The sequence below is a fragment of the Bufo gargarizans genome, chromosome 1, assembly GCF_014858855.1.
Source record: "Bufo gargarizans isolate SCDJY-AF-19 chromosome 1, ASM1485885v1, whole genome shotgun sequence".
NCBI classification, from domain to species: Eukaryota; Metazoa; Chordata; class Amphibia; order Anura; family Bufonidae; genus Bufo; species Bufo gargarizans.
In genome coordinates this window covers 209,390,190-209,402,325 of record NC_058080.1, presented here as the reverse complement: position 1 = coordinate 209,402,325, position 12,136 = coordinate 209,390,190, and the positions used below count along the sequence as shown (strand labels likewise).

General features: G+C 41.8%; 1 protein-coding gene across 7 annotated transcripts in view; it reads left to right on the top strand.

The window, feature by feature from the left end:
* The window catches only part of JADE1 (jade family PHD finger 1), a 62,869-nt gene extending 56,962 nt beyond the window's left edge, over nt 1-5,907 (top strand). For all 7 annotated transcript variants that reach the window (XM_044304041.1, XM_044304289.1, XM_044303957.1 and 4 more), the window contains 2 exons: nt 332-452; nt 3,490-5,907. In XM_044304041.1, the coding sequence (XP_044159976.1) occupies nt 332-452; nt 3,490-4,373 (1,005 nt within the window). In that variant the 3' untranslated portion in view covers nt 4,374-5,907. The remainder of the gene's footprint in view (nt 1-331; nt 453-3,489) is intronic.
* The last annotated feature ends 6,229 nt before the right edge of the window (nt 5,908-12,136 follow it).

The window sequence follows — 12,136 nt, the reverse complement described above, 5'->3', positions numbered from 1 at the left end:
AGATGGCTAATCACAAAACATTGGGTTATTAGCAGGTGACTGGCCGTGGCCAGTAGCTGTTTTTGATTTGTTCTTTATTTTAGAAGTTTCTGGAAAAAGTGTACATTGCATAGTGCTTGAAAACTGGCTGGATTGTCTCCCCCAGTGCTTATCCCTTGGATCCTATTACATGAATCCTGTGGCTTTACATTGTCGTCTGTACATCTGCTGTGGTGTGGTAATCCTGTGCGAGCCAAGGGAGGATTCTGGCATCAAGTCAAGAGACATCCTGCGTGCTAAACAAATGCTCTCCACAAGCTGAGGTTTTCTTTTTTTTTTCCCTCTGTTTTAGGTACGGAACCTCACATACATGGTGACTAGAAGGGAGAAGATGAAGCGCTCTGTTTGCAAAGTTCAGGAGCAAATTTTTAATCTTTACACAAAGCTCATGGATCAGGACAAAAGCAGTGCCGGTATGATACATGGTGAACTACATGTGCTCCTGTCTGACACTGAATTCCTAGCACAGGTTTCCTCAGGAATGAGTATGAATTCAGAAAACTGGCACCCATTATATAAAATTACTAATGTGTATATATAAAACCAATGGCTTAAAGGGTTTGTCCACACCTTTTTAAAGTGATTGCCTCTCCTTAGTATAGGCCATCACTATCTGATCGGCAGGTGTTTGACACCCCACACCCTGATGAACCGCTGTTCTGCAGAAGTTCTGATGCCGGAAATCTCCGTCTTTAGTGCAGTGGATGGAGCCGGTTACTGCAGCACTGTTCCTGTTCACTTTAGTGGAAGCAATGCTGCATTAACCAGCTTACTTTGCTACAAAACGGATACAACTGTATAGTTCCAGTGTCATCTACCAGAGCTACTGCAAAACAGCTGATCTGTGGATTGTCAGATTCCCACCGATCTTGAGGATAGGCCATCTCTTGTAAAGGAGTGGGCATCCCCTTTAAAGAGGATCTCCTGGTATGTACCTAAAAAGCCTCTTTCAGCTCCTGTGCAAAAAAGATATTTTGAGCAGTACTTACCCTTCAATCACTCTGCAAATTCCCCGATCCTTGCTGGGATCACATGATCACATGACCACCTGACTGGCTGCAGGCTCTTCCTTTAACATTGCAAATGGGATACGAGAGAGAGAGAGACATGTGCCATGTCACTATGATCATTCAGACTTTTACACAGGCCAGTTATTTTTATGATTCGCATCGTGGGTGACGCTAGGGAGACTTTTATCCCCATCGCGGCCTGCTATTGGCTAACACCCAACCGACGCTAGATGTTTTCTTCTGGGCAACAGGAAGATACAGCAGCGCCCGTGCCTGTGTGAGAAGCGTCAAGTACCAAAAGTGTCGAGAAGCTTAAAAAGTTGCAAATTATAGTGCAAATATGCTGTGTGCCATAATTAGCTATTTTTTTATTTATTTTTTTACACCATAATAGTGGCGTTATAGCTTTGATAATTGCCCCTCCTTATTTCTAATGCAAAATAGAGAATCTAAAAAGTTTCCTGGTTTTTTGTATGGTTAAGGCCTCATGCACATGACCGTGCTGTTTTTTGCGGTCTGCGGATCCGCAAAAAAAGGAAGCCACTCGTGTGCCTTCCGCAATTTGCAGAATGGAACGGGGCGGCCCATTGTTGACATGCCTATTCTTGTCGACAAAACGGACAATAATAGGACATGCTATATTTTTTTTGCGGGGCCTCGGAACGGAGCAACGGTGCGGACAGCACACAGAGTGCTGTCCGCATCTTTTGCGGCCCCATTGAAGTGAATGGGTCTGCACCTGAGCCGCAAAAACTGCGGCTCGGATGTGGACCCGGAAAACGGTTGTGTGCATGAGGCCTTAATAGATGTCTTTAGCAGTCAATGGGTAACATGGACACGCCACAACATATTCTAAGGCTGCTTTCACACAGTGATATGTGGTCTGGTTAACCTAGTCCGTGTGATGGCCGCATTTCCTAAACCAACCATGACTCATCTAAACTGAACTTGCTGTATTGTAGTCATCCATGATGCTGTGAGTTCCAGACCAACTGCAGGTCTACTGTCCTGACTGACAGGGTCATTTGTGTACAGGGCAGTAAATCCACAGTTGGGCTGGAATTTCCATAATCGGATCAATTATGATGTTTTGAGTTTGGCTCAGACAAGCCACAATCTGGAAAATTCAGCCATCTCTTGGACCATGTTTCATGAACCACATAGACTTGTACACAGGTTGAGCCTCCTCCCAGCCCACTTGTTAATGTCATGTTTTAGTACAGGGACAGGTGTGAATAAATGTGATTGATGAGTGAGCCTGTTACACATATAGGGGGCAATTACAGACTTCCCAGGTCATCCTCCTTCTCGCATAATCCCTGTAGAAAGCCTGTTTTGGCTAGCAATTTTGATCAGCTACTACCATATTTTAATGTACCAAGATAAATAGAAGTTTTAAGCATTTTCATTTAGTTTTCTTGCTGATCATTTTAGAAGGATACAAAAGAAACCCTTAACTTGGGTGGGGATTAAAATGGGAACCTGTATTATTGAAATCTAAAAAAAAAAATATAGCATTTATCATAAAAATAAAAAATTCACTGCAGAATGCTTCCTGTGCATTATAAACCTCTTCAAATCTGCATCTCTGTGTGTAGGTGTCTAATCTACAATTTACATTTGTGATCTATGCTTCATTCTCCTTGAAGACAGCACATAAAATGGGTTAGAGCAAGAGGAAACATAAACTGCTTCCTCCCTACTGACAGGAAACCCAGACAAGAAGTTACAAGTTGCCTAGTTAGTTTAGTCCTGTGATTACAGCAGACTCTGCACTTTTTTAAGCACATATTGGGAAGGTTTATGAAACTATCTCAAAGAAAACCTGTGTTTATTGACCATAGCAACCAATCACAGTACAGCTGTGCGTTCTCATAGTGCTCTTGAAAAATGCAGTGCTGTGATTGGTTGCTTTTGGCAATAAAGTATTTCTTTCAGTTTTCAGTAGTTTGTCCTAGTATGTCTATAGCAGTGATGGCGAACCTATGGCATGGGTGCCAGAGGCGGCACTCGGAGCCCTCTCTGTGGGCACCCACGCCCTGGAAATAGTCTATGATGTACCAGTATGCGTTAGAATTTTCCTGCCATTCATCAGCGCAGGGCGGACTATGAACAGCACAGAGAGTGCATTGAATGTAGGCAGGCTATAATAGCTAAATGGTAAAGTACATGGAAGATATACTACTATACTGGACTGTAGTATTCAGGGTAAATTGCTGTGTTGGCACTTTGCGATAAATATGTGGGTTTTGGGTTACAGTTTGGTCTATAGCATAAGAGGACTAAAGGGAGCAGTGTAAACAAGCAGCCTTGTAGACAGTCTGAGGGTGCTGCAGCTTCACTGAATCTGAAATCATGAATCCACAGTTTTCAGTGTTACAGTCTCATGTTGACTTAATTCATTGTTGCATCTTATCATGTTTTATATTTATTTCCTCAGGTGCCTTTTCAGAAAGCGACCTTCTCTTTAACACCCAACCATCTGGGCCAGATGCTCCAAAAATTGAGGATTTGAAATGGCATTCTGCTTTCTTCAGGAAACAGCTTGGTTCTTCTTTGGGACGATCCATGAAAGTATCCCACAAAAAGAGCAGAGACAGAGCGAGGTCATTGAGCAGCATGAAATCACAGTACTCTCATTCGATTTACAGTGATAAAAAGAGGGATGCGATACCCATGGAGTCTACATTATCTGCGGAGAAGGCCATTGCCAAGGTGTCACCAGTCCAGCAGAAAAATGGGGCCAGTATGCCAGAACACAGAAAGAGACGAGACAGCCGCCCTCGGTGTGATATTATAAAAGCAGAGCTAAAGGAGAAGCCCTATAGGCAGCAGCACAAGACTCCACGGACAGGAGAGCCAGTGGATAAACAGGTTGAGAACAAGAGAGCCCTAAGCCACTGTAGCAGTAAGACAACTGCCATAGCCACGAAAAAGACCTCCGCTGGGAACAGCTTGTCTAAGTACAGTGGCTCCATAATCAAAATACATTGTAACCAGACTTCAGTAAAAGTGCCTACAAGCCCTGTGAAAAACTGGGGGGGATTCCGAATTCCAAAGAAAGGAGAAAGGCAGCCACAAAAAGCCGGAACTTGTCAATCAAACACAAACTGCCAATATATAGGCCTTGTCTCGCCAAATGATAGGACAAAAGATAAACTAAAGCTAGTCAGTGACAATGATGGCTACACCCCCGATGCAGAGATGAGTGACTCTGAAACAGAATCGGCAGAGAAGTGTTCGCTACAAAGGCTGTCATCCAGCAACAACATGAGCAGAGGGTACGAGACAGACATTATTAGGAGAAGCATCCTAGCCTCTTAACTGGAAACCTTTCTATATACTCCAGGACAGACTGCTTCTATACAGGAGACTAAAAAGACTTGAACTGGTCAATAGTCCACTCTTCCTGTACTTACTCCATGTGTGTTTACTTGCACTTGAAATCCAGGACTTTCTTCCTACCCACAATATTTTCTTCCCTATTCCTCTGAAATGCATCTGCTTATGTTGGACATAAGAGTATGTCTATGGGGCAGGTTTACAAGTTTGAGGGTAGGTGGCACTGGATGTGCTTTCATTTGTCCATTTGGAAGCACAATGAAATCATTTTGGAGTAATACACAGTTTGGTTTTGGGTACACCAACTTGCACTTCTGGCCGTTACATTTCCTTGCACTTCTTTTTGATATGCAGGCATGGTCTTAAGTATCTTTTCATTTGCCTGTTACACTGTTATGTTAGCACAATGGCCAATTGGTACTTGGTGGCGTGGAATCAATAATATAATGACCTATAAAGACGCTCTGGTTCACCACCTGGTGGGTGTGTGAGATGCAATATGCACTTGAAATTATTTTGGAAGTTTGGGGAACTGGAATAAAAGGGAGCACCCCTTTCCTCAAAATAAAACTGCACTGTACACACATGTTAATGAGCTGTCCATACTTCTTTGCCCTGCCGCATGTCTGAGTCTCATACTGTTCATGTAGAAGGAGACTTCCAAGCCTACTAGGGCACTTGTGTGCCATGTTTTATTTGCAAGATAATCTCTTGGTTTGATACATGTCTAAGCATTGAAAATGCAACCAAGACATAACTATCCAGCTACACTAAACTGGCATGGTGGGCAGACTATTCAGAAAAGCTCATGCCTAAGAAACCAGCTGCACCCAGATATTATATGTCTTGTGGTGTCAGATTGCTCTGAAGATGGTTGCACGTGCAAAACTAATGCTGGCTTATAGAAAATACTGACAGTGATGCTCCTGTATGTAGGTATACATGGAACATTACAGCTGGGGACTTGTGAATATGCATTCCGCTCCCACTTTTGGGGTATTCACTACGACATAACTTGTTCCGTTCTGTCGGTGGTATTGAATGCAGACAATAATAACTGACCTCCTTTCATTCCCAGGGGATGAAGGATTTATACAAGGCATGGATGCTGGTTTCCATAACTGTGCATATGAATCCATCACTGGTGTGCCTGCTTCCAGTAGAGGGAGCATATATGTAATGAGAATAAAGTGTCCAAAGGAGCTGCTTAATCCAGTCAGATTAGATAAAATGAAAAACACTGCGCTTACTTGCCTGCATTATTTAGCTTTGATAAGTAATGTCTGCAGAGTCTTTTAGCTGGAAAGGTTTATCAGAAAGAATCCTTAGATAGACAAAAGAAAGCCATCTCTCATTTCCAAGTTCCTTTCTTTGGAATATCTGATATGATCTATCAAGTTCTTTTAGCCATTTCTGTTCAAGTCTGGTTAAATTAAAGGGGTATTACCATCACAGACAATGGGGCATATCGCTAGGATATGCCCCTATTGTCTGATAGGTGCAGGTCCCACCGCTGGGACCCACACCTACAATGAGAACGGAGCGGGGAAATGAAAAGAGGGGCGCTAGCTCGGCTATTTTCGTCTGCCCTATAGAAATGAATGGGAGCAGGGGCAACGCGTGCGCGGTGCGCTCCCATTCATTTCTATAGGAGCAGCGCTTGGTGGTGGACAGACCCCGGGAAATCCGGGCTCCTCCAGCCACAGCTCTCCCCACTCCGTTCTTGTTGTAGATGCAGGTTCCAGAGGTGGGACCCGCACCTACTAGACAATGGGGGCATATCCTAGCGATATGCCCCCATGGCCTGTGATGGGAATACTTCTTTAACCATTTTTATGGCCTTCTAAGGTCTTCCAAGATGTCTGGTAGTACATATGACACCTTCTCATGGTTCACCTCTGGAAAACACCATTTATTATTATTATTATTATTATTATTATTATTATTATTATTTTTATTAGGTGTTCCTTTTCTAAAATAAATTAAGCCACACAAATTAGTGGCTTAATTTATTTTAGAAAAGGAACACCTGAAAAAAAGCCCAGGTTCAAACGGTTGTCCAAGATTTATTTATTTTTTCTTTCAAAACAGTGCAGCTCTTGTCTATGTACTGTACCTGGTGTTCAGTTGAATAGAGATGAACCTCACAGGCACAGATGGACCAGAGTGGCACTGTTTTGGGGGGGGGGGGGGGGGGGGAACCTGGCCTTTTTTTTCGAATCATGGACAACCCCTACAAAAGCTACTGATTCCTTTTTAGGGCATTTTTTATATTATTGCATTCTACTCATTTTAGGATGATTTTTTTTTTTTCAATTGGTCTTTATTAAACATTTTTAGCAGTTTTCTCTGTACAACTGTTTGCAGACTATTGCTGTCTGTGTACACTACAGTCCCGTCAGTCGCTCTGATGGCTCAGTCTGTATTCCTTCGGATAGGTTCACACATAGTTTTTTTTTTGGAGGAGATTTTGAGGAAGGGTTTCCTGCAGGTTTTTCATCTGAAGCCAGAAGTGGATCCAGTAGGAAGGAGAAGTATAAGGCCTCTTTCACACGGGCGTCATGTTTTTTGCCCGGATAAGAGGCGGGTGCGTTGCGGGAAAACGCGCGACATTGTAATGCGTTTTGCACTCGCGTGAGAAAAATCGCGCATGTTTGGTACCCAAACCAGAACTTCTTCACAGAAGTTCGGGCTTGGGATTGATGTTCTGAAGATTGTATTTATTATTTTCCCTTATAACATGGTTATAAGGGAAAATAATAGCATTCTGACTACAGAATGCATAGTATAATAGTGCTGGAAGGGTTAGAAAAAAATAAAAAAGTTAACTCACCTTCTCCTCTTGATCGCGTAGTTCCCGGTCGGTCTCTTCTTTAGCTGTGGGCTAAATGACCTGTGGTGATATCGGATCACATGCTCCAATCACATGGTCCATCACCATGGTGATGGAGCATGTGATATGACATCACCACAGGTCCTTTAGCCCACAGCTATATGTTATAAGGGAAAATAATACAGTGAATAGACTGTCACCTAGAACCCATGCATGAAAATCACACTGCATCCGCACTTGCTTGCGGAGGCTTGCGATTTTCACGCAACCCCATTCATTTCTATGGGGCCTGCGTTACGTGAAAAACGCAGAATATAGAGCATGCTGCGATTTTCACGCAACGCATAAGTGATGCGTGAAAATCACCGCTCATGTGAACAGCCCCATAGAAATGAATGGGTCAGGATTCAGTGCCGGTGCAATGCGTTCAACTCACACATCGCACCCGCGCGGAATACTCGCCCGTGTGAAAGGGGCCTAAGTCCTTTATTTTATATTTCTTTTCAAATCTACTTCTGGCTGAAAAACCTACAGGAAAATCTGTCTCAAAACCTTCACAAAAAACTGTGAACTCCTGACTGCTAGGAAACATTGATTATAATTCAGTTCTTCTCAAACAATAAGAATATGGCTGAGCCCCTACCTGACCGCCACCCTACATGTATGGCAAAAGTAAGCTTTTTAAACATTGCACCCACTGCATCGTATGCAATATTAAATTACATTAGAAAGTGCAAGTTTTCCTGCAAAACATACGGCTATGTGAATGGGGAAATAAAAAAGTTATGGCTCCAGAAGGCAGGGAGTAAAAAAACTAAACGGGAAATCACAGGGTCTTACATTACTGTTTATGAGCAGTCAGAAGTTCAGATATGAGGGTTATAGGCTGAGCCATCAGAGCTGCTGTCTAATGGGACTCAGTATAAACAGAAAGCAGTAGTCTACAAGTAGACCGAATCTGTGCAGAGTAAAGGACTGAACATTTTTAATAAAAAACAACTGAAAAAATTCTTTAGTCCCAAAAAAAGTAGAATGCAATAATAAAAATATGCCAACCAAAGGTGTCCATAGCCTTTATATACACTGACCTTTCTTGAGTCTCTGCCAATTAGTCAGTGTGTGTATGTTGGACAACACATTGGTATAGGTATTAGTTGAAACCAAAGTTAACCATGTTCATGCATCTCTCACTGAATATGTTTTGGGAGTTGTTCATCTAAACAAACCATAAAACTAAGGATGTCCATACACAGATTAATGTTGGCTGGACATGTTAATTTCTGTGGGGTTTCCTGATGCTCGCTTGAAGGCAGATGACAGGTGGAATTGAACATGTCTGATATTTTTGTTCTCAAGAGATAAACCACAGCCAGAGGTGTGTTTCTGGAGAGGACAGAAATGTCTGGAGAACACATGCTTACTGTACCCAAGTTGAGCCTGCAAGTACATGGGGGCCAAGAGGAATGTCTGCCACTCAAACAAGCATGGCCAGCAGTTAACTCAACTGTATGGCCAGCTTTAGATAGCCCTATCCACACGTGAGAGCTGTTCTCTTGATCCTTATTGTCATCGCTCCATGGTGTATCTTATTGGTAGATTCACCTCAGCTTTGTGAATAGACACATTGCTTGGGTGGTCTAGGAGACCAAACACCCACTAATGTCCTTTGCATTGTTATTGTTAGCACCAGTTTTAATGTTTCTAAATATATTTTCCCCTTTTGCTGGGAGTCACTCTACTAAATGATGACAATTATGAACTGTATGTTAGTACATTGAAATGTTACAAGCAACATGGAACCTAGTCCTTGTCTCCAAAGCCATTTCATAAACTTGTGAGATGCAGCCTGTTGTGACACTTTATGACTTGCATCATTAATTTGCACTATTGTGAGTTATTGCAGTTTAGAACCTAAGCCTTATCTATCTGCTTTTCTTCCAATGGTTTTCTAAGAAGTGACTTGGTCATGAACTGATAATCCTGTAAACATTGTGTAATACAAGAGGCTTCACATGAACACTATGCAGTGATGCTGCATCTGACCCTGCTCGCCCACGAGAGTACAGCCAGTAGCTGGGACACATGTATAAAGACTAATTAATAAAGATTGGTCAATGAGTGCACCTTCACTTAGATGTATTGCCATAGATGCTGAGGCACAAAAATCTGTGATAGAAATTGTCAAGGATTTCGGTGTCTCAATACCAGTGGGTCAAGCCATTTAAATGAAAAAGTAACTTTGAATGTCCTTATTAGTGTTGGCCACCTTTTGGTATTCCCCATCTACCAACCCCTACGGGGCAGACCTGCCATAGGAAGGGGAAACATTCTTACCTGTTCCCCAGGCTTGGCTGTCTCACTCGGTGCCCCACTGTCAACATCCACATTGACACCACTGCAGCCGGTTACTGGCCACAACAGTGACCTGCTCCCCTTGCATGAATTGGTCATTTGACGCAAGGGGCGGCAGGTCACTGCTGTTGCTAGTGATAGGCTGCAGCAGTGTCAAAGACTATGTTGACAGTGAAGGACCTAAGCAAGACGGCCAAAGTTGGGGAGCAGTTAAGAATGCTTCCCTTTACAGGTCTTCCCCAGAGGGGGGTTTGCCAACTCCACCCAAAAGGTGACCAACCCTTTTAATACTTTTGTGTATAAAGGATACACAGTTACACACATAAAAGAAGAAGGTGCATGGTAGTGTACACAAGCCCTAAATGTGAGTATTATATGAAGCCTGGGAACTGATTTTTTTTGCAGAAGGAGAAAGTGAGTCTTATTTATTTTTTCTTGGTATGTTTTCTTTTTTTCTGCTAGATTCTTTTTTTCTTGGTATGTTTTCTTTTTTTCTGCTAGATTCTTTACTTTTTGGGTAAAATTAGGAAGGATAGGAAATATGTTGGCTGCTTATTTTTTATTAACGGGATATCATTTCTATTTTAACCATTGTCAATTTTTATAGTGCAGCTATAAATTATAAGTGTACCCACAGTTTTTCGACACACCTGGTAATATTTCAGATGTATGCACACACAATTATTGAAATCAGTGGAAGTCAAGACAATTCCAAGATAGCCCCATAGTGATACTATGACTACTGTGAACGGTGTCCTGTTATTTGTCTACAGGATCCAGGGACACCTATGAGAAATGTATGTTCTCCCCTGCACCCCTGCTGTCATCAAGAGCAGTTCTTAAAATGGGCTGTATTAAGAAATCGTATATAATACACTATCCTAATATGCAAGCAAGTGTGTTTCCATGCTAGTGGAGCTCTGAAAGACGAGAAACAGCTCCTTGCATAGTAATTTAAAGGGGCATTTCCATCTGAATGGGGTATTTTTTTCTAAAATTCCAATTTATTTTTCTAGAATTTGAGGCTTTTTTTTTATTTCTGCAGTACTATACCATTAAAAATTAAATACAAAATATGGTCCTTGGATTGCAGTAAGCACAAAGAGATAAAACTCCTATATAGCTAGTTAACACATTGTCAGTTTACTGCTGCTGTGAGGGAAATATGTTATCTGCTAGTAGAATAGTATATGTCAAATTTAGGATGACAGTATGATAGAGCTATTTTTCTCTTGGTAGGCCTAGATAAATATGCCCACAGAAGACTTATGAACGTACTGTGTGATGCTCAGAGCTTCTCTTCCTGGTCGCAGTGATTTTCTGACAGAAAAGTTGAGCAAGGTTGCTTGACCTGCTAAAAATCCAAATAAAGGAGGAAGTTTAATTTTTTTGATGGAAGTGTACTTTTAAGCCCTTCTGCAGCAAATTTACTATACAGTTTTCATGGTCTAATTCGACTTTTATTCCACCTCACAGTATACTCAGTCAGGGTTGCATGCAGTAATCGAGGTTGGTTCTGCCAATACTCAGAGACTGTATTAACGTAAACTATTTCCACTGGAAATTATAGGGATATTTTTTTAAATAAAGGATAAAATTGAAATATAATATCAGGTGAGAAAGAAAAGGTTTGTTTACCACTCTAAGATGTATTCAAAAACACATCGCTGCACAACCCATTTGTAATTTCAAGCTGGTAGAATATGGAGGTAGGAGCTTTATTTAAAAAAAATCCACCTGCTCCTCTTCTTCAAGCCTGGGCTGCATTTTAGTTACCAGACAGTTGTGGAATAGACAAATCCATGATCTCAGTTGAATTGTGTCTTCATTTCAATGCTTCTGTGGCCGAAAGGTGCCATCTTGACACAACTTTTCCTAATTTACTTCTATTGGAGCAGAAATCCTTTTCTACTGTTATATCAGTCAGTTTCAACGCTACCCTTATGCCTCTAAAGTAAAAGTTTTAGCTCTGATTCATTCTTATACATTTTTCCTGCTACTTCTTAGCAAGTGATGTCACACAGCCACTTTGTTAGTATGACCGAATGTTGACAAAGCATCAATTCTGTAACTTGTCGCTGAGGAGCAACCAACAATGTAATGTCCATGTGGGAAACTGTAAAAGTAGAGCAAAGCTTCCACTGAAATTACAGTATTACAGGCCTACAATATTTTGTGCAACTTACGCTTGAGTATTTAAATCAAACCAGCAGTCGTGTATGACCATTGGTCAGTAGGTCAGGACTATGAAGGAGCGTTAAACCTATGAAATGTATTGTTTTATTTATAGCTCAAGGACTGCATTTTGAGTCTGTTACCAGACTGGGTCTTAGGCCCCATCGGCAGCCTTGTTGAATTTGCCTCTCACTGTTTTCAGCGGAAGATTACAATGCAATTAATGCAGCCTTGATTTGTCGCTGCGACTATGCCAGAAAAAGTCATGTCTTTTTTGGCACAGTGTGCCAGTGTGGATGTGGCTAGAAACTGCAGCGGGTGTCCGCTCATTGAATGGGTCTAAAACGTGAGCTGGATTGTGGCAGAAACTGGAAGGGTTTCTGCT